Raw genomic sequence first — 21,202 nt, 5'->3', positions numbered from 1 at the left:
CTGACCCATTTGCTTCGTTATCTTGAGACGAACAAAGCAGGGGCAGAGAGCCCAAGCGGCGGAAATGGGTTTAAATTTCTCCAGCTTCAGTCATCGCGCCCATTCCACGGCGCACACAGAGAGTTCTGTTTAAATCTACTGCAGAAGTGTTAAACCAGGGGAGATAAAAAGGCTCTTGCATTTATCTAATTGTACGCTTCATGGAAAACCCAGCACACGAGGGTTCTTCATTTACCCACCGCTGTTATCTCTCAAGAAAGAAAAGATACATTTGCAGTTTTTTCACTCCGAGAGCCAACGCCAGCCTTATTGAGCACACCGAGCCCGGGCCGCGTCAGGAGCCCCGCGTTATTCCCAGCCTTACCCAGCCGAATCCATTCCCCTTCCTGCGCTCCGGCAGCCCCGTTCCTAAGGAGGGGGGGGGGGGTGGGGGTGGAAAAAAGAGATGCTGACCCACAGGAAAACGCTCCGAAAAGGTGGGCAGGAAAGTGAGGGATGGAACCCAAAAAGGTTGGGGGGGAATTCAGGAACGCTGCCGGGAAGGCGGTGGGAGGAGGCAAGACATCCATCAGCAGGGCACGCAGTGCCGCCTCCTTTTTACAGACCATTCCGGCCTTTTCCAAAGCAGAACCAGCTTTTTTCTGTCCCAAGCCGATACACAAAACTAGACTTTAGACCAAGGAGAGATAAAGAGTTTAATCTCCTGAGGGAAATGCCTCTTACCCCTGCACGGGTTAGGAGGAGGCCGTCGCCGGTGGGGGTTATTCCATCAAGACCCGTATCGAGGGGGATGACACCTTCTCTCGCAGCAGCCGGCGCTGCGACCGTTTCAGACGTTTTTTTCGGATGCAGGAATGAGCGATGGAGACCAGTTCTCCGGTGTGGCGGGGTACGGTACCCCCCCCTACCCTCCCAAATGCACCTAGATCAGACCAGGTTTCCGCTGCACGCAGTTCAGTAGTATTGAGAATAAACCCCCTCCTTTATCTGTTCAATTATTTTTGAGCGAGCTTCCCTGCAAACGGAGCAAACGCTAGTGAGATTTTCTTCCCCGTCAAGATTAGTTATGATTGTCATTCAGGGTGATAATCAAGAACTAAATTAGCTTTCATTGTCTGTCTCCAATGCCCTCAACACCCACAAACACACAACCGGCTAAGAAGATTAGAGAGCACGCCATAGCTGTGTTGCAAAACCAGCCTTCGAAAGCGAGAGGTCTGAGCTAGACGCTGGATACGGGAGCGCGAGGCGGTGAAGGATGGCAAGAAAGGACGAAATAAACCCTTCAGCCAACACCCGAAACGCCCTCCGGTTTCGGAGGAGGACTGCGGAGCAGGTTGTGCTCCTCCACCTCGCCGGAGGAAACCACATGCCCATTAAAGCAGACCCTCAGCCCCGCAGGGACGTGGGGGTCTCTGGGTCGTCCAGCCCCACGCACGTCCCGAGCGAGCTGGGGAATAGACAGGGCGGGGGGACAGACCCCACAGAGGAGTCGCCCCGTGCTGAACACCCCGTTACTCCACAGCAACAGCCACGGCCATTCCATCAAGGCCACGCAGTGGAAGAAACTCGGTCTCTCAGGCTCTTGCCCCCCCAAAAAAACTCTCACCCGGGCCAGTTTGCGGGAGTTGGACACAACCAGCGCACTCGGAGCACGCCGATCCCGGCCAGCTCTCGGCATTTCAACACGGCGCGAGATCTGCAAGGGGCCAGCAGTTCCTCCCACCGGCAGCCCGGCTTTCCCCCGAGTCCCCCAAACCCACCGTGGGTCCCACGGGCAGACGAAGCGGGGGCCGTGCCGGGAACGCCGTGCCGGGGAGACGGCAGAGGATGGGCCCCCGAGCCTCCCGGGGAACCCCACCCCCACCATTGTACGCAGGGTGCTGCTGTGGAAAGGAAGGGAAACCGGAGCTATTTTTGGAGTCTTGTTTTATTGTTTTCTACTCCAACTCACAACCGCGCGAGGATTTACTTGCAGGAGTTGGATTTTAACAGACCCAGGGAGAATCAGCGTCCCCTCGGCAGGGTGCGCAGAGTCTTCACGCCGCCAAAATGTGGCTGATACCGCGTAATGTTTTTCGGGCCGATGTATGCGGTCAGGTTACCAAAAACGACAGCCCATATTGGAAAAGGGCGAGAGCCAATTTGGCAGTGCTACAAGAAGGTACGTGGGCAAATTAAAAGCAACTTCTGCTGGCAAATAAAGGAAGAGGAAATGCCCCATCCTTCCAGTCGCAACTGCCCTGTGGAGGGGGAAGCCAGAGGCCACCAGCAAACACCCTCGTGCGCCCTCATGAGCCATCGTTATCTGCAGGTCTTAACTCTTTCAATCTCCGCTGTGTGGTTTGGCGACAGACCAAAGGTCGGGCCCTCCCCGAGACGCCGGGGACTGAACGCCCATGCCAGCACCGGCCTCAAAACCTACCTCTGATTTCAAACACGGCATTTTAATTATTTCCCCACAGTGGGCACGAAGGAGAATTTCAGCCCGGCACCTCGCAACACACACAAAATATTTCCCCTCGGTCAATAAACGCTGCTCTTTCAAGTAGATCCTCCAGGTGCAGAATTCACCCCCTGAACTGTTCTTCTGCACAAGGGGGAAAAAAAAAGAAAAAAAAAAAATAAAAAAAATCAAAGTGTAAAGTATTTGGGTCACCCGGGAGAGAGCCAAATCCCAACAGCAAGCTTTCTGCAGGGCACAGCCGGCTCTCTAGCCACGGGCTAGTCAGAACAGCTCTTCTCTGCCGGGCCCAAACACATGCTCTTGTCCTTCACACACTGCAGCCTGCAAAGACCGGCAGCGAAGCATTCCTGCTGCTATGAAATCCCTGTAATTAATAAGTAATTGAACTTAACCAACTCAGCATGAAGTACAAATACGTAAGGACCAGGAGGTATCGCGTAGCTCAGCACGGGCAGAACCAACCCCAAGAACCACAAGACGAAGGGGAACACGCTCAGAAAAACACACCTCGACAGGCTGAGGCCGCAGAAAGCCCTCAAAGAGATTTAACCGATGTCAGTCCACAAACACGGGCTCGAAGTTTAAGGGTTTTGTTTTGGGGGTTGAGGGAAGATCAGTTTCAACACAGCTGAAGCATTCCCAGGGAAAGATGTTTTCGGGTTCACGTTACAATTCTTGCTGTCGAGAAACAGCTACCACCGCACAGCCCGGGACAACCCGAGGTCCCAGAACCAAACCCAAGCAGCCGGTCCCATCCCATCCCGCGCATTTCCAAAGCCTCGTGGCTGCCGGGGGGGGACAGGCAGGCCACCAGCTCTGGAGAACACCCCGGTCTCCTCCCAAAGGAACCCCCTGCCCGCCCCAGGAGGGTCTCCACATTGAAGACCGAGGGTCCCACTCGCAGGAGGAGGGTTTGCACCCTCGCGCACCTCATCCTGGCTCACAGGAGGGGGACACCCCTGAGCTGACCCAGCCCAGCACCGGACCCTTCCCTCCCGCTCTCCCCCTTCCTTCCAGCCACCACCTTCCACATCTCCTAACCTACTTCCCCTCCTCACCAGGGATCTCTCCCGGGGAAAAAGCTTTTCTCCAGGAGCTCAGTGCCTCCCCAGGCAAATTCCCCACTGCGGCCACCCCCTTCCACCAGCTCCTTCCCAGCTGGGGAGGTAGATCCGTGGACGAGGCTCCTACAGATATTTCTGCTGCCTGTGAGCCCTTCTGCAACCCAAGGGATGCCCCCGAAAACAAAGGTGGGGGGAGAATCTCCCCAGGGATGAGCTGGTGAAGGGGACCCCAGACTCACCCTCCAACCCTCAGTCCCTCCACACACCCCACAAAGAAGGGGATCCTCTAAATAACACCCTAAAAAACGAGTGCCTTGCCTTCGAGGAGATGGAGACCGCGTCCCTCCACCCCCAAAGCCGCCAGGGAGGAAGATGCTGGTCCACAACCCCCTAAAACCCTCCAGGAGAGGATGAAGGCAGCCCCCACCCCTCTCCGGATAATGGGGTCCTCAGGGACGAGAGGTTGGCCCAGCCCCCTCATAAGGGGTCCCCAAAGCCCCCAGTGAGGGGAGGCCAGCCCCTGTAAGGGCTCCCAGTGAGAGGAACCTGGCCCAGCCCCCCCAGTAAGAGAAGGCCAGAGCAGGCCCCCTCACCAGGGGTCCCCAAAGCATCTGGGCAGACAAATACAGCTCCTCACAGGTGCCTCCCCTGGGGACCCCCAAAGCCCCCGCTGAGAGGAGAACAAACCAGCCCCCCTAAGCCTCCAGCGAGGTCCAGCCGCCCCCGTAAGCCCCCCCACATTCCCACCGAGGGGCAGCCACCCTGGTCCCCCATTACATGCTCCCATAACAGCCCTCCGAGTCCAGCCCGGCTCAGCCCCTCCTCATGACTCCCCCAAAGAGGCTCAGTCTCCCTTAATCAGGATGCCCCAATCCCCCAGCGAGGCTCAGACCCCCCCGAGCCCCCCCAAGCTCCCCTCCATCGGGACTCAGACCCCCCCCCGAGCTCCCCAAGCCCCCCCCCGAGCCCCGCGGGGCTCAGCCCCCTCAGGGCTTCCCCAAGCCCCCCCCATCGGGGCTCAGCCCCCCCCGCCGGGTTCCCCCAAGACCCCTCAGGGCCCCCTCAGGGCTCATCCAAGCCTCCTCCCCGCCCCCCCCATCGGGGCTCAGCCCCCCCCGGACCCCCCTCCCAGCGGCGGGGGCGGCGGCGGGGCGGGGGCGGGCAACCCCCCCCAGGCCGGGCAGGGCAGCGGGGCGGCGGCCCCCCCGTACTCACACCTCCAGGATGCGGTCCCCCTTGCGCACCCCGGCGCGGTCGGCCGCCCCGCCGCCCAGCACGGCGCTGACATGCTGCAGCGGGGCGTAGAGCTCGCCGTTGATGCTCCGCAGCTGGCCGCCCTCGCTCACTTGGCCGCGGACGTTGAAGCCGTAGCCGGACTCCGACTTGACGATGCGGACGACGCGGGGCCCGCCCGGGCCCCCCGGGGCCCCCTCCCCGCCGCCGTTCCGCTGCGCCGCCGCCGCCGAGCGCGGCAGCCCCTCGCCCTCCTCGTCCGCCATCTTGGCGAGCAGCGCCCGGGCCGGCCCGTCACGCGACCGCCGCCCCGCCGGCCACCGTAGGGCAACGCCTCCTCCCCCTCGAAAGGGACGACGGGAAATGTAGTCCCGTCCAGCCCCGCCTCCGCGGGCGCAGGGGACGCTGGGAAATGTAGTCCGGCGGGGAGGGCGCGAGGCCTGCCGGGAGTTGTAGTGCCGCGCCGAGGCTGTCGCCGTGGCAACGGGACGGGGCGGGGCGGGGCGGGGAGGGGGGGGGCCGGTGCCGCGCTGTGATGTCACTGCTCTGATGTCACACGGCCTTATGAGGCAACAGGTGGCAGACAGGCCCCGCCATGGGGCCAGAGCTGGGCCAGGCCTCAGGGCCAGGACTGGGGGTCCGCAGGCCTCGCCATGGGGCTCAGGGGACCTGCAGGCCTCACTGTGGGGCCCAGGGACACGCAGACCTCTCCTGCCCCTGGGGACCTCAGGGCAGAGGGACGCCCCTGTCCCCAGGGAGGAGCGGCAACCGCAGCAGGGCCACGCTCTCTTTGCCCCCCTCCCCTCCCAGCAAGGGCCACGGCTGCCATGGAGGCAGGTGGCACAGGCCGCTGTGTGGAGCAGGAGCACCAGGGAGGTGCCGAAAAGAGAATCACAGAATGGTTTGGGTTGGGAGGGATCTTGAAGCTCATCAAGTCCCAACCCCTGCCCTGGGCAGGGACACCTCCCACCAGCCCAGGTGGCTCCAAGCCCCGTCCAACCTGGCCTTGAACCCCTCCAGGGATGGGGCAGCCACAGCTTCTCTGGGCAACCTGCGCCAGGGGCTCACCGCCCTCGGAAGAAGGAATTTCTTCCCCACATCTCATCTCAATCTCCCCTCTTTTGGTTTCAACCCATTCCCAACGTCCCGTGGCTCCCCTCCCTGCTCCAGAGTCCCTCCCCAGCTTTCCTGGAGCCCCTTGAGGGACTGGAAGGGGCTGGAAGGTCTCCCCGGAGCCTTCTCTTCTCCAGGCTGAACCCCCCCAGCTCTCTCAGCCTGTCCCCACAGCAGAGGGGCTCCAGCCCTCCCAGCATCTCCGGGGCCTTCTCCATCTCTCTCCTGGAGCAGCCAGCACAGCCCCAAACACTGAATCCCCACCCCCAGATCCCAGTACGTTTCCACTGGTCACATCTACTCAACCGACTGCAGGCGGAGGGATTAAGGCACGTGTATTTTTGTATTAACGTGATCGGTTACAAACGCCGACGGCTTCTCCCTGGACGTACCCAAGCTCCGCTCCCGAGCACGGGCGCACACAAGACAGGTAATAACGGGCAAACCCAGAGGAAGCTGGTTGGTATTTCCCAGTTCAAACGTGGGACAGGCAAGTCCTCGACCGTGCTCCCTCGGAGGCGGACAGCAGCAATCATGCCTGTCACCACATCATTGGAAGACACCAATAATTTATTGAAATAAATACAGGTAAGAAACCAAACAGCCTCTGGGTTTAAACACTACACGCACGTCGGGTACAATTTCTCTACGCTCTTGGGAAAAGCACGGCGATACACGGATTTTTGGCCACGTGAGCCTTTGCCAAGTCCGGAGCAGCCAGATATGTGCGGGAGATATCGGAGGTGGAGGCTCCCAACCTGTCACGCATTGGGCTTTGTTGTAGGAAGGAGTCCTGTTTCAGGAGGATTTCTTTCTTCTTTGTAACAGTGAATCTTTTTCTTTTTTAATTTTTTGGTTTTTCACCAGAAAAAAAAAAAAAAAAAGGTCAAACCCCAAGTCTGTGTTGGCAAGCTGAAGGGGGGGCTCTGTTCAGACGAGGCCCTTCAGAAGCAAAGGCCGCTCCCGCAGAGCAACCCTGGCAAACCCAGGACCCACCATGGAAAGCGGAGCCTGGCTCTCCAGCCAGAGAGCCGCTGCCGTGTCCACGCCGGGGCCGGCCGGTCCCAGCCTCCGAACTGGCATCCGTGTGACCTCGGGACCCAGTGGGGACAGCAATGTGGGGGCTTCGCAAACCTCCTTCCTCTGCCAGGACCGCCCCCGGCTACGTCTGTCCTCGGCTGCCACCCTTCTCCCGGGGCACAGCCCTCCGCCGACGGCTCCGGGGAGACTCTGGGAGCACGGGGGCCAGAGGATGGCAGTCAAGCAGGGAAATCCAGTCAACGATAACAAGGGGAGAGTCTTCAGCTCGGACCGGCCCTCGAAACTCATGTTTCCACTACTCGAATGAGAGGCAGCGGCTTGGGGCCCGTCAGCCTTTTGCTGCAAGAGAGAAAGGGGTTGGTTCAGCCACACGAACTGGATGAGGTTTTGGGGGGGGCGGGGGGAAACCTGCGGGAGAGGGTCCTGCCCCAGCCCTGGTTGGGGCCGGCTCCCCCCAGAACCACCCGCAGGAGGCACGTCTGCTCCCCCGAAGGGGGAATACAGGAAAGGAGAGCTCGCCGCAAAGAGGAAAAATAATACAACGCGCTTCCAGAAGAGCATCGTCTCCCAGACTGCGGCTCCCACCGCCTCGGGCAAGACGTGGAGCTGCGGGCGAAGCCGCTGAACAGCCGGGAGGGCTGGAGGGTACGTGCTCCCCGCGTACCTGCTCACGTACTCCGACTTGGAGCGCGCTCGGGAGCTGTGGCCGCCCCGACTGACTTGCTTCTCGATCAGGTGCTCTATGCGGTCGTGCATCTCCAGGTTCTGCCAAGAGACGGAGCCAGGGTTAGCGAGGGGATGGGGGGGGGGGGGGCGGGGGGGGGAGCTGCCGGCACACAGACGGCTTCCCGAGGAATGCTCCAGTGTCACCTCTTGCAACGGGGCAGATTTTTCTCGAAGGAAGTGAACTCCAGCCCTACGTAGGGACTTGCTCACCGAAAGAGAGCCGGGACGGGGCGTAAGACCCGCCGAACCCACAGCGGAAAAAGCCACCAGCGCAGAGTCTCTCGCGCTCGACCTGGTTTCCGCCTGGGGTGACGGCAGGCAGCGCTCGCACACCGTCCCCAGGCAGCAATCAGCAAAATAAGTCACCGAAGAGGGAAGAAAACGCTAGAAGCGCCAATGCAGGCTCTAGTTTTGCTCCAAAAAAGGAGAGAGATCTGACACTTGTTACAATCCTAGAGGCTGGAATGCAATTTTAATTTCTGACACGCACACGCTCAGCTGCAGCTCCGTGAGCAAGAAGGGGTTTTGCTGCCACGGAAATGTGCCCGATGAGATTATATTTTGGACTCGGCTCGAGTTCACAGCTGCTCCAGCAGCCCCGGCTGCGTTGGAAACCGTCACAGCAGCTCGGGGCAGGAGGGCACAGCCCTCGGGGGGGGCTGGGGAGGGGAGGACACGTTTTCCCCCGTGCGAGGGGAAGGGCTCTGCCGCCGGCCGCTCTGCCCAGAGCAAAGCTCATCGCCACGAGGGACGCAGCCACGTGCGAAGCCGCGGAGGCTTCACCGAGAGGGTGCGAGCTCGGAGCAGACCACCCCCCCCGCCCCGAAACAGCCCCGTTAAGACAAACCTCAGCCTCCAAGTAAGCGACTCTCTCCTTGAGCTCCTGGATCACGGCGTCTTTGGCCTGGATCACCGTTTTGGAGTTCTGGAGCTGTAAGGGAAAAGATCCCGGCAGTTGAAAATCCCTCCCGTGCACGGCTGGGCTGGGGGGGACGCCTGGGAAGGCGGGCAGCTCAGCCAGCCGCCCTTCCGCCCGTTACCACCCACAGCATCAACTCCAAGCTCTGCGTAAAAACCAATCCCCAAAAAGCCTCAAATTAAGCCTGAGAATCGAGCCCCAGGTGAAGGAGCCTCTGCTCACGCAGCCGGAGATGTAACTCCTCCGGCAGTTCCCCACCGCTCCTTTTTCCTCTCCTTTTATCCCCTCCCCCGGCCCCCCGGGATGTCCCCCCCGTCGGTCCCCGCCGCAGGACAGGGCTCTGCGCCGCCTTTGAACTGGTGTCCCTTTGGCTGGCAAAGCCACTCGGCCCCACAAACCAGCAATTCTGGGCTCCCAAGCACCTCAGGAGATTTTTTTTTTAATTTATTTTTTATTTTTTTTCCCCCCTTTCTGCTTCTTTTAAGCCCCCTCTGGGTCCTCCCGCCCCAAACCCTTCTCTCCCCTCTCACCTGCTCGATCATCTGGCGGACTTTGCGCTGCTGGCTCTTCAGCATGTCGTCCAGATGGTGTATCTTCTCCCGCAGCGTGGCCACCTCCTTCTCCAGCTGGGCTGACCTAGGGAAAGGAGAGGAACGGAGTCCGGGAGCCACGGGACGGCTTGCCGGAAAAGCAGCACCCACCCGGCTATGCCCAGAGCAGCTTTTATCAGCCAGGTCTCCCCTACACAGGTCTGGAAATATTTTGACTAGACGAGGTAAGGAGAGGCAGAGACAAAACCTATTCAGGCAGGAGCCACAAAGGCTGGCAACCACAGACTGCGGGGACACAGGAACATCAGGAAGAGTCAGGCCACAAACAAGGCCTTCCAGAAACGAGCCATTGCCAATTAGCCCCTGGAGCACAAGGATGCCGGCTGGGTGGAACGAAGCCGACATTACCGGGGAGCATCGGCTGTTCCGGAGGCTCCCCAGGCAAGGCAGGACCTGCCTCGGGCTCCCAACCGGCAGTGGGAGATCTCCGGGCAGTCCGACTCCGGAGCTGCGGATCTCTCGGAGCAAAGCAAAACTGCGGGAGGTATTTGGAGATTAGTCAGCTCTTGGGAGCAGGGCGCTGTTTTGCAAGCCAGAGAGCCAGCACGCCCTTCGCAGGAATGTGCAGTCATGCCCCAGCGAGCTGACACCCCGACCCAGCGGCGTGGGCTTGCTCTGGAGTTGGCAGCCGAGCCGGAGGCCAAGCCTCACCGGTCTTGTTCGGCGAGCTTGTCACCTTCCACGCTTCTCAGCCTCGCCAGCTCTGCTTCGCCTTCTTTCATCTTCAGCAGCAAGCTCCTGTGCTCCTGCGGCAGAGCGAGAGGCCGGGTTACGGGCAGAAAAACAAGTCGCAACACATGCTCCTTGGGCTCCGAACCCAGCTCCGCGCACCCGGCGAGCTCAGCTCGGCCTCCCCGCTCCATCTGCGGGTTGTTTTCGCCGGCGTTTAAATTTACATGCCAGAGAGAGAGACAGACAAGGGCAGCCGCGGACGACCGACAGCCGACGTCCCGCTCCCCCGCCCCAAGGATACAGGCACCAACCCATCCCCTTCCCCGCCGCCGGGCCAGGGGAGGCAGCCCCACATCGCACCGCGCTCGTACTGCACTGTTAGATTTATGCCTTTAATGTTATTATGAGCAGACCACAGCTGAAAAAAGAAAAAAAAAAAAAAAAGAAAATAATAACCAAGGCTGGAGGTTGTGTTAATGCCCCCACGAGAAGAAGAACCGGGCGGCTGTCTAGACTGCGCGCTCGTTTCCAGGATACCTGGAAGAGCTTGCACAGACCGACCAGATCTTCGAGACCTGAGAAGTGCCACTTTAAATCAGCAACGAGCCGATTTTCAGCCCTTCCCAGCAGCTGGCTTCGCCCGACGCCGGCGGGTTCAACCTGGGAAACCAAAGCCTCCCAATGGCGGGTCCCCTGCAGCCTGCGGGGCCGGGGCGGCAGGGCGGGAAATCTGCGCTGAGCACTGCCAAACTCATCGCCAGCGGGCTTTGCCATTCCCCCTCCCCGCCCCCCATCGCTGGGCAGCTCGGCTAATCCCACCAGCCCCACCGCGGCTTCCCCACGGGGTACCTTCTCCATCCCCGCCAGCAGCCTCTGCAGCTCGTCCACCTGCACCTCCTTCTCCGCCACGCTCCTCTCCGCTCTCCGCAGGGCAGCGCTCGTCTGCTCCGCTTCCTCCTGGTACTGCGAGACCGTCCTCTGCGAACGAGAGGGAGATGCCTTTTCACCCCTCCCTCTCCGCCTTCTCCCCCTCTTCCGACACCCCCAGCCCTTCTCCCGAGCGAGGTTTCGGAGCCGCCCCCCCGCTGCTCGCAGCCTTGGCAGGCGGATTTCGCTGAAGGCGGCCGGGCGTCTCAGCGAACGGCCCGACGCGCTTCAGACAGCGAGAGACAGACAGAGAGAGAAGATGTTCTTCAAGAAAGCTCCCCGGCTTCAAAGCACTTCAAAGGAGCGAGCGCCTCGACGCCGGGGCGAGAAAGGCTCCTCGCACCCAAGAGACGTGGCGGTTCTCAGCCCCGCGCGCTCGGGGGCTGGTTTTTGCAGCCTGTGCCCCAGGAACCCACCTCGGCACCAGCCCCACGCCTGCACCAATGGCTCAGGTGCCGAGAGGGGACAAGGGTGTCCCCGTGCGTCCCTGGGACAGATGGAGAGCAGGCTCAGACGACGAGGCACGTCGAGAACATCTGGGTGGCACTGGCAGGACCAAAACACCCCTCCCTGCCATCCCCGGGGTCTCCGTGTGGCCAAAAACCTTAAAACGCCACCAAACCACGGGACTTCCGATGCGCCAGGGCAGAGTCCCTTGGGGCACGGCCACCACGTCCCCGCGCCGGAGGAAGCGGTCGCCGCTCCAACCCATTCCCCCAGCGGACCCTGAACCCCGTCCCGCCACGGGGAACGCCCCCCGGGGATCCCGGGACCAGTTTGGTCTGCGGGACAGGACGCGGGACGGGACGTCACTGCTGCCACCAGCGCTCGGAGCTGCGGGGTGACGCGGGCAGGCCCAGCCCATCCGGGACATGAGCCATCACTAGAAAACAAACCGAAGGTGACCATTAATCACCGGGGCCGAGGGAGGGAAGCGAACGTGGCGGCTTGGTCAGCACCGCTCGGGGGCGAGGAGTCCCGGGCAATGGCTTCGGGTGCCTCCGGTTCAGCTCATCCCTCTCTCCAGCAAACAGCCCCACGGACGGAGAGGCTGAGCCCCAAGAGAGACCACGGCGGCCGCCCGGCATCGCCGCAGCAGCCCGGCCCCGCGCCTGGCAACCGCAGATTCGGTCACCGCTCGAGCGGCTGGGACGCCCCGTCCGTCCCCGCTCCTCAACGGAACAGCCCTCTCCGCACCGAGCCCGGCTGCGGTCGGAAAGTTTCGGCGGGGGGCTGGTGGGGGGGACAGGACGCACCACCTTCCAACCTGTCTGCTGCTTTTCTTTTACGCGATTTTTAACTGGGAAAGAATTTGTGTCTTCACACTCGTCCGGGCAACCAGGGAGGCAGTTTGCCGGGGTCTGGACTCCCTCCCCGGGGGGTTTTAACAGCGCGCACTGAGCCCGCTGCTCCGCAAAGGAGAAGCCGGACACCTCCGGCAGCTCCTGGAACTTCCAAAAAGAAAAAAAAAAAAACAACAAACCCCAAAAAACCCCAAAACGAAATAAAAATCACTCTTCCCCAGCCGAGAAGCGCGCAGCGTAGTCACCTCAAAGGTTTTCTTCTCCAACTGATGGCGCTTCTCAGCCTCCTGCAGCTTCGTGAAGAGCCTCTTTGCCGTCTGTCGGATCTTTTCCACGTCCTCCCCTGAGCAGTCCTCCTCCTGCGGAGACGGCGAGAGGAGAGGGTGAGCAGCCGGGAGGCATGGAAGGAGCCCTCCGCCCCAACGTGGGCAGCGCTGCTGGTGACGAAGCCCAGTAACGCGGCTCCTCGGCTCGAAAAAAAAAAAATGAGAGGCGCTCCCGTCCTCACCTCCCACGCTCGAGCGACAGCTTCCAGCCCTCCAGATAACGCGCTCCGTACCCTTTGGGTGCCTTCCAAGCCTTGTTTTTCGCAGGTTGCCATCCCCATCCCCGGCTTGGGCAACCCGAAACCCCGCAACGCGCGCCAAGGCCGGGGCAACCCGGCCCGAAACCCCAGCCCAGAGCATCTGCCCCAGCCAGGGGAAAGACGAGGAGCTGGAAAAATATTTACCAGCTTCGGCTCCCTGTTATCTCTCCTGCTAAAAAGCTCTCGCGTGCGGAGGTTTCAAACCCCATTATGCACATTTTTATTGCTCTAAGAGCTTGCGCTCTCTTTCTGATCTGACCCTGATAACGTGACGAGCGTTTGCTGCAGGAGCGCCCGATCCTGCGCTGAGCGGGTTTGAAGTCACCTGCTGGGAGGAAAACACCAAACCCAACCCCGTGTTTCGTTCCCCAGCGCTGAAATCCCCTGAAAACCCCGACTCTTTAGCTCCGTACCTGCTCCTCCCGGGAATCGTCCCGCAGCCCCTCGGGGTAGAGCCAGCTCCCGTTCTGCTGCTCCAGCACCACCTGCGGAAGGAAAGGATGGAAGGACGGGGATGGAACGGCGGGACGGGGACGGAACGGAGGGACGGGGACCGAACGGCGGCCGGCGCAGCCGCTCGCGAGAGCGGTCGCATGCAGACAGCTCCGGGGGGGCACCGCAGCGACCGGAGACCCGGCGGGGGGCGGGGTGGTGGTGGGGGGGGTTGTTTCCGCAAACAAACATGCGATTTGGCCAGCCAAGGCGTTTTGCGTACTGACTCCTCGTTACGTTACGTGCTCGCGTGGGTTTCCAATTTTGCCTCCCAACGGCGCCAAGGTGGCTGTCATTCGCCACAAGCGCCTCCAGCTTTGAGGCCCCTTCTATCATTTTTCCGGACCCGACGAGGACACCTTTTTAATAAACCAATGTCATTTAACGCCCGAGAAATGCTCCCGTTACCTGTGCGTGCTGTTTATCTCCTTGTCTGTTCTCAAGTTTACTACTTAAGTCTTCCCGCAGCTTCTTCAAAGAACTTCTAGCCTGGCAAAGGCAAGTCAATTTAGCGTCGTCTGCATGGACAGTGTCGCTCAGCCGAACCGAAACCAAAGGGCGGCGATGCCCTGCGCCGCTAACACCCGACCAACGGCTTTTCCGCCAGCCTGACCCTCTGCTTTTACTACAGCCCTGCCTACCAGCCGCCGCCGTCCCCGGCAGACGCCGTCCTCGCCAGGCAGCTGCCCCACAGGCGAGTTAAAAAAAAAAAAAAAATATTAAATTTTTTAAAAAAAGAAGCAACAATCCGGAGACGCTCCTGATTTTTCACGCGGTAGCCGCCGCCTTCACCTTGGAAGCGCTGAGGAGACCCTCGCTGCTCCTCAGCTCCCTCGCTGCCGCGCCGCGGGACGCCCGACAAGCGCGGTCTCGAGCGGCAGCTCCTCGAATTAGTCAGAGCGAGCGAGCCAGGGGAACGATTCACGGGCTCCTGCAGCCAACGCTGCCCCGACGCTTTTCCAAGAAAAACCTTCTCCCCAGCGCTGGCAGCGCGGCTTCATCCCTACCCCTTGGTTTCGGACGCCCCGGGGCGAAGCAGCAGTTTGCCGGAGAGCGCGGCTCTCGGGTCCCTTCGCCTGGGGGGACACCCATCGGGGGACTGCGATCCAGCCGGATCGAGGCATCCCCCGGGGTTGGTTTTGGGGGGTTTTTGTTTGGTTTGGTTTGGTTTGTTTTTTTTTTTTATAACGCCAGGACCCAGCGCAGGGCGCTTCTCTCGGATGCGGGCAGACTGGTACCGCGCGCCCCCGCTTACTGGTTGAGGTTATTCCCGGGTTTTCACGGGCGGGATGAAGCGGTGCCGCGGGGTTCTGCTGCTTCAGCTGTTCTGAGGGGGCTGCGAACGGCGGCCGCTGCCCCCCCCCCAACCCCGAATCCCGCCCAGCCATTGCTCAGGGGCCCTTTTAAAACCCGACTCCCCCTTCCAGCCCCCCAGGGAAAAACTCCCATCAGAAGAGCTGAAGCCGAAGGGAGGTGGGAAGGATGAGATAAGGCCTGGGTGAGCAACACGCCCGCCCCCCCGGAGCCAGTGGGGGGGTCTGGGTGCAGGCAGGAGGCAGCAGGAATAGGCACAGGCTGTTTTCTTTCGGGGGTTAGTTGGGGGGGCGGGGGGAGGAAAAAAAACCCTGCATTTTGTCAGACGGACGGCGTCAAAGACCTGGGGGCCGCCCTGCCGGCTCTGCCCCCAGCACAGAAACTCCCCCCCTCGCCCCAGCCGTCGGAGCAAACCCAACTTTATTCTAATTTTGGGGTTTTTTTTTCCCAAACCCCCCCCCTCTGCCTTTTTCCTCTCTGTTTTTTTTTTTTAATCTCGTTTTTAGGCCAAGCTGCCCAGGCCAGAACATGCACGCTACCGCTTCCGCGCCTTGCGACCAGCTCTCCGGAAATAACATCCCCACCAGGAGCCGAGGAGAGGGTTAATCTTCCGAGAGCCGCCGCCGCATCATCCAGTTTACTTTGGGAGATGAGACATACCAAAGAAACTGCCTTTTAACGAGAGAGGCTCCGGCTGCAGCCGCACCCAGCCGTGCAGGGGACAGCCTTGGGGGAAAGTCATCGCGCAATTCTCTTCAAATTCAGTCCATATAGCCCGGCAATTAGTCAGGCTGAATTAATTTATGGCGCTTGATTAGACTACTGCCCTGTACGGGCAAGTCAACAAACTGGAGGGTTCGGCTCCGCTGCCAGTTTGGCCGGGGCTCGAATGCCGCAGCCGGCGCGGGCATCGCTGGCGCGGGACATCCCGGGGGGACGCCCCAGGGGACACCCCGGGGGAAGCAGAGCACCCCGACCCTCGCTGCAAGCCCCCGTGGGCGCAAGCCGGAGCCCCCCCCCTCTTCCTCCCCCCGCGGACGTGAACTACCTCTTGGATGTAACGAACTTCACTTTTCAGCTGGTTGACGTGCTCCTCGTGGTTCGTGCTGCCCTCGGCTCGCGCCTTGAGATAAACCTGCCCGGGAGAGACGGCGGCGGCCGGTCAGACCCTCCCGGCTCCAGCCAGCCCAGTACCGCCGGCGGCAAGCCCCGGCTCCGCAGGGATGGGGACGCCGGATCTCACCGCTTCCCAAGGCACGGCCGCAGGTTTCCCCCCTTGGCCGTTCGCCTTCCCCGGCGTTTTTTGAAGCCGGTCCCCCTCCCGCGCGCCCCCCCCCACCTTGCAAACCCACCGAGCCGGTGCCCACCCAGCCCCCTGCCCACCCCACCACCAGCTAAACGGGGAGCTTTTTCCCGGTGTAGCTTCAGACAAAACCTTTTTTCCAGCCCAAATTGCTAGGAGAGATTCCTTTGGAACAAAGTGGGGCAGCCAGGGACCGTACCTTGATGATCTCCTCATCGCCGTCGTTGGATTTGATGCACTCGGAGGCCAGGGAGTGAGCGTTGCTGGATCTGTTGGCCACCATGGCGAAGGCTTTTCCCACCGGCTGCAGGAGACAGAAGCGGCAGAGCTTTCAGCGGGGCGAGACGGGCTGGAAGGGTTCGCCCGGCTCCAGCCAAATGAGCATCGGGCTCTTTCGCAGCGGAACGCGGCGCCGAGCGCGGCCTCGGCAGCTGGCACCGAAACGTTTAACCAGAGCAGGAGGGGAGTTTTCTCGTCCACGAGGCATAAAGCGACCGATCCTCCCCCGAACGCCCGCTCCCACCTCCCCCAAGCTGACCCAAAAATTTGCATCTTTGACCCCAAACTGAGGGAGACCCACCTTCTGCTTCGCCTGCTCGCGCCTGTCTCCCGGCAGGTCATTGGGCAGGGTCAGCCGCAGCACCTTCACGCTCTCCTGAAAAAGAAAAAAGAAGCAGGCTTTAGTTTCGTAATTCCCAGAAAGAGTTTTTTTGTGTGTGTGGTTTGTGTTTTTTGGTTTGTTTTGTTTTTTTTTTTTTAAACACCCGGCTCCGGTGAGAGCCGAGCGCCAGGTCGGCGTTGCCGAGACACGCGGACGAGCTGCGGATTGAGCTGCAGCCTGCTGAAGCGTCGCGGGGATTAACGTGAGTAATGGCGAGCGCACGACGGCTACGGGCCCCGATGGATTTGATAAACGGAGGAGCCGTGGCCCGGCCAAGGCTGAGGTAACGCAGACGGGCCGGAGAAGCGATCGCCGGGCTCGTTTCGGTGCGTGCCCTCCTCTGCCAGGAGTCACGGCCCTCGCCGGCTGCGGCAGGGCCGACGCGCGGCATTCGGTGCAGCCCTGGAGAAGGGTGGAAGCGGCTCGTGTGCCGGGACCTTGCCAGATTCATCCTCCTCCCGGCCCGGCCGCGATGGCCACGCACCCCCAGGGCTCTGCCCGTCCTCTGCCGGCACGGCCCCGGCCCAACAGAGCCCATTTCGGCAGCGAGACCGGCGACAGGGCGCTCCCTGGCCACGAGCATCCACGGCGGCTCCAGCCAGGACCCCGTTTGCCTTCACCCCTTAACTCCCCACCCAAACCCACCGACGAGGCGTTTCGGCCACCTCCGGCACCATGCGGAGCTCAGCAAGCTTCCGAGGAGATGCCCGGAGCACATAAAGAGCCCTAAAAAGCGGCTCACGGACACCCAAAAACGCCCCGTTGGGGGGTTGCCCGCTCTCTATCCACAGCTCGACGCCGGCACCGCGCACCCACGGCACAGCACTACCACGACCTTCCCCCCCCCCGTCCCGGACAGACCTCGCCGGCTCCCAGGCAGACGTTGTTCATGGTCCTTTTTAAAGGTGACCCCGAAAGCGGGAGCTGCTGGGCGCGCGGTGGCCGCGGCGGGCTCTCGGGCGGCAGCACGGCGGAGCCGGGGTAGGTGCCCGCGCGGCGCCGGGCGCCCGCCCCTCGCCACACCTCGGCCACGTCACCCTGCCGCTCTCCAAAAGCAACATCAAGGTATTTCTGCCTTCCAAACGCTCCCCTTCGCCGTCCAAGTCTCGACAAGCCATCTGTTTGTTTCCAAAATATTGCGTGTACGCGGCTCGCACAAACGCTGGCTCCCCCGGGAGCCCTCCCACGGATCCCAAACGCGTGGCCAGACCCCTCCGCTCCCCCGTTAAGACAATTATCCAAGAGAAATTCCGCTCGGGCTCTGCTAGCCCTCAGCAGCACCCATCGTTTCACCAGATACTCGTCCGCAACGTTAAACCAGGGAGCGTTCTCCTCGATGAGCCCCAAGAAGCTGGAAAGTTCGGTCCGAAAAACGTCGAAGGAGCGGGACGCGGCGTGCGCCGTGGGTTTGGGAAGACGCGAGAAGCACCTTCGGAGGGGTTTTACGGCCGGGAAAATGGCTCACGGCAGCGCCTACAGGCGAAGCATCGCCCATCGTCTTCGCGCTGCCCAAAGCGCACCGGGGACACCGGGAAAAGCCGGGGGTAAGAGCACGGAGCGGCTGGCGATGGCAGAGCCGCCGGCAGCTCGTCGGTCCCTTCACGCCCCCTCGCTCCCTGCTTTGTTTACAAGCGCCGGGATCTCGCCTTCGCCGTCCCGTCGAGCCCGCGCGAGGGTGGGACGCCGCCAAGGCAATCGCTCGCCGGGGGAAGATTCGCTGCGATAAGAAACAAGCACCGGCCCATTTCCATCCCCGCAGCCAAAACTACCCCAGTCGGCACGTGGGCACTTCCCATCGCGGCAGAACGCCGTCCCCCCCCACCCCCCCCCCAAAAAAAAAACCAAACCCACCCTGCTCCTGGATCAACCCGCCACCGAGCCGACGCAAATTGCTCATGGCTGGAAGCGAAGAGAAGCCGGTGCCTTCCCGCCCGGCCCCGGCGCTACCAAACCTCGGCTCAAACAACCAGGAAGCCACCCATGCAAACGCCGGCGGGGGAAAGCTCCGCCGTCGCCATCCTCCTCCTCCTCCTCCGCGCGCGCCGGGGAGGCAGAGGGGCGGCGGGACGGACGTTTGAGCCGGGCTCCCCGCAGCACCGGGGGGAGAAAACCAGCTTTTGCGGCGCGGCGAATGCTCGTACGGCGGCCGAGGCAGGAGCCGGGGGTGGAAGGTGCAGCCGGGGAAAGGCGAACCCCTCCCCGGGCTGCGGTGAGCTGCGCCGGGGCTGGACGCCGGAGAGGAGAAGAGGCTCCTAATTCAGCTCTCGTCTCTCGCGCCGGTCCCCGGCCACGCTCCCGCGCGGTTATTTTTGGGTTTGGGGGCTCTTACCGTCCCGCAGCCAAAGTTTCACCGGCTCCTTGCCAGTTTCCAGGAGAAGCAGCTTCTCCGACATAAAGCCGGAGCAACCCAGAGGGACACAACAGCCGGCACACGCCGTCCTGCCCCCCCGAGGTGCCGAATTTGGCCAGAAGAGGAACGTGGGGGCCGCGGGGACGCCCCTGCCCGGCTCCATTACCTCCTGGCTGGCGTTAAATCCGCTCTGCCGGCACTCGCCGCCTGCTCGCAGCCCCAGAGCGGAGGGGGCAGCGGGTTTCAGGCCATTATTTTCCAGGTTTTTGCAATGCGGCCAGCAAAAAGGAAGGCGACGGAGTGCCTCGCGCTTGCCTCCTGCTTGGAAAAACCCCACCTCGCACGGGAAATGCTTCCTTACAGCCCCAACCGTGCGCCCCACAAGCGACTCCAGCCTGGCGCCCCGTGTTTGCGGCATTTACTACCGGCCTCGGGAATTAACTGCGGTGGGGAGAGCTTGGCCCCGTCTGGGCGACCGCTGCAGCCGTTGGGGGCTTTCCAGCAGGACGGACAAATGCTCCTTCAGGGAGGCGTTCCCAAAATCCCGGCGGCCCTTTAGGTCCAACCGAGAGTCCCCTGGCAATGAGGGCAGGCGGTGCTGGCTGGGACGGCTAGGGACGGGCTTTCTGGGGTGCCAAAGCCGATTTTAAACCTTTTGGTCTATTTTTCATCTTCCTGTCCAAAACACCCCACTTGGGAAAAGCCTGGCTGGAAGGAGAGGCTCCGACGCCGCTCCCGGGGAAGAGGGAACCGCGCAAACCCCGAGCACATCCCGAGTGGAAGAGGAGTGATGGCACCGGCTCAGGACCCGGCGACGCCGATGTTTTGCAACCGTGGGGAAGACGCTCCGTCCCTCCGTCCGTCCATCCATCCCGACTGTTAAATAAGAACAGGCCTGACTTGACCCGGAGGGTATCGCCGAGGATCAGCAGCAAACAGCTCTGGCGTTTGGAGATCGCCGGCGTTACAGAGGCGCTTATCACCGTAATAACCCATTAGCCAAACGAGCCCAACTCTGCAATCGCTCCTTATAAGGCCGGGAAAGCTGCGGGGAATTAGGACTCTCCTGAGGAGACTCAGAGCTGAGTCACCCGGCGGGGTTCGGGCCGGGAGCCGGGCGGCCGCCGGCACCGGGGAAGGCGGGCGAGCACCGGGAAGGTTCTTCTGCCACCGCCAGCACCTTCGGGGATCCCTCCGGTCGCCCAAACCCGAGCAAAAAGGCTGAACCGCTGAGCAGCGCCGCCGGCTTCGCCGCCTTGGCGGGGAAACCGGGGCGCCGCGCCGGCGCAGGGACGGCGTTGGGGTGCCGCCAGCCCCACCCAGGGCCCGTCCCGGCGGCGATGGGGAAAAACTAAGAATACGGAAGGGGGAAAAACGCCAGGCCCTGCCATAACCGAGGGGGGAAAATGCCAAAACAGACTCGCTGCCGGCTGCTCCTGCCGCCACGAGCTGCTCGAGGGGTGTGTTACCCCCCAAAAAAATCACGTTATTGGGGGACGCTTTGATGATCGTGTGGGGAACACAATGGGGAGACAGTGGGACCCCAACGCCGACACCAGGACGTCCCTCGGGGTACTTTGCCGTCCTCGCCCACCCCAACGGGGCTCATCCAAGCTCCCGTGGACCACCCTGGTGAAGGTCCCTGTGGTCCATGGGGACCTTCGCCGGGGCGGTCCACGGGGGTAACGGACGGCCACGGACCCCCGGGGCAAAGAGTGGCCTCAGGTCGCCCACAGACTCCCCTCAAACCTCCCCGCGGGCCAGCGACAGCGGGTGGCCACAGCCCCGCTCCACCGAGGGCTCATCCCAGGATCCAACCCCCCCCGGCCCAGCCCCACCGGGAGAAGGGAAGGGGCGGCCCCCGCGGCGAAGGGGGTGGGTGGATGTGTGTGTTGCGGGGGAGGGTCCCGAGGGCCGTGTCTCACCGGGGTCTCGCCGTGGGGCCGCACGTCCAGCACCGCGCACCAGCCCTTCAGCCCGTTCATGGCCCCGGCCGCGACTGCCCGCACCCGCCGCAGCCGCCGCCGCCTTTATACGGCCACGCCCCCTCCCGCCGGCCACGCCCCCCGCGACCACGCCCCTCTCATTAATCACGCCTCCCGCTAGCCACGCCCCCTCCCTTAACAACGCCCTCTAGCAGGAACCACGCACCATTGGCCACGCCCCCTCCCCTAACCACGCCTCCTTTCATTAACAATGCACCCGCTGACCACGCCCCCTCCAGTGACCACGCCCCCACCGTGTGTGACCACGCCCCCAGCGCCGTGCCCGGGCAGCCGAGGCGTGCCAAAGCCGGCCCAAAACCACCGCCAAAACCACCCCCAAAACATCCCAAAAGCACCCCAAAGCCACAGCAAGCCCTGCCGAGCCCCACCCGCCCTCTGCCAAACCCTCGCCAAGCGCTGCCAAACCCAGCCAG

General features: G+C 62.1%; 2 protein-coding genes across 4 annotated transcripts in view; both read right to left on the bottom strand.

Annotated features, from left to right (window-relative positions):
• The window catches only part of SNX27 (sorting nexin 27), a 33,874-nt gene extending 28,803 nt beyond the window's left edge, over nt 1-5,071 (bottom strand). The window contains exon 1 of one of the 2 annotated variants that reach the window (XM_063357163.1): nt 4,747-5,071. In XM_063357163.1, the coding sequence (XP_063213233.1) occupies nt 4,747-5,030 (284 nt within the window). In that variant the 5' untranslated portion in view covers nt 5,031-5,071. The remainder of the gene's footprint in view (nt 1-4,746) is intronic. The other variant, XM_063357164.1, reaches the window with a different exon arrangement.
• A 1,253-nt stretch (nt 5,072-6,324) lies between these two features.
• TUFT1 (tuftelin 1) lies at nt 6,325-20,822 on the bottom strand. Of its 2 annotated transcripts, XM_063357277.1 has the most exons (13): nt 20,709-20,822; nt 16,353-16,427; nt 15,972-16,076; nt 15,518-15,604; nt 13,564-13,644; nt 13,077-13,148; nt 12,323-12,436; nt 10,696-10,824; nt 9,826-9,920; nt 9,094-9,199; nt 8,492-8,575; nt 7,583-7,683; nt 6,325-7,257 (listed from the first exon to the last, which is right to left on the bottom strand). In XM_063357277.1, exons 1-13 carry the CDS (start codon nt 20,766-20,768, stop codon nt 7,203-7,205), a joined length of 1,164 nt encoding a protein of 387 aa, XP_063213347.1. In that variant the 5' UTR covers nt 20,769-20,822; the 3' UTR covers nt 6,325-7,202. The 2 variants fall into 2 exon arrangements, with proteins under 2 accessions (XP_063213347.1, XP_063213348.1); XM_063357278.1 differs by lacking the exon at nt 13,564-13,644.
• Between the last annotated feature and the right edge of the window lie 380 nt (nt 20,823-21,202).

This window comes from Chroicocephalus ridibundus, chromosome 21, assembly GCF_963924245.1.
Source record: "Chroicocephalus ridibundus chromosome 21, bChrRid1.1, whole genome shotgun sequence".
NCBI lineage: Eukaryota > Metazoa > Chordata > Aves > Charadriiformes > Laridae > Chroicocephalus > Chroicocephalus ridibundus.
The sequence above is the reverse complement of the archived record's forward strand: the minus strand, read 5'-3'. Positions and strand labels throughout refer to the sequence as shown.

Excerpts from the sequence above, each read along its gene's own strand:
- TUFT1 (XM_063357277.1), bottom strand. The coding sequence starts at position 20,768 with ATGAACGGGCTGAAGGGCTGGTGCGCGGTGCTGGACGTGCGGCCCCAC. Across the intron at positions 10,825-12,322 it reads TGGAGAAGAAAACCTTTGAG|AGGACGGTCTCGCAGTACCA; the intron begins GTGACTACGCTG and ends TCTCGTTCGCAG. Across the intron at positions 9,200-9,825 it reads AAGCTCGCCGAACAAGACCG|GTCAGCCCAGCTGGAGAAGG; the intron begins GTGAGGCTTGGC and ends TCCTTTCCCTAG.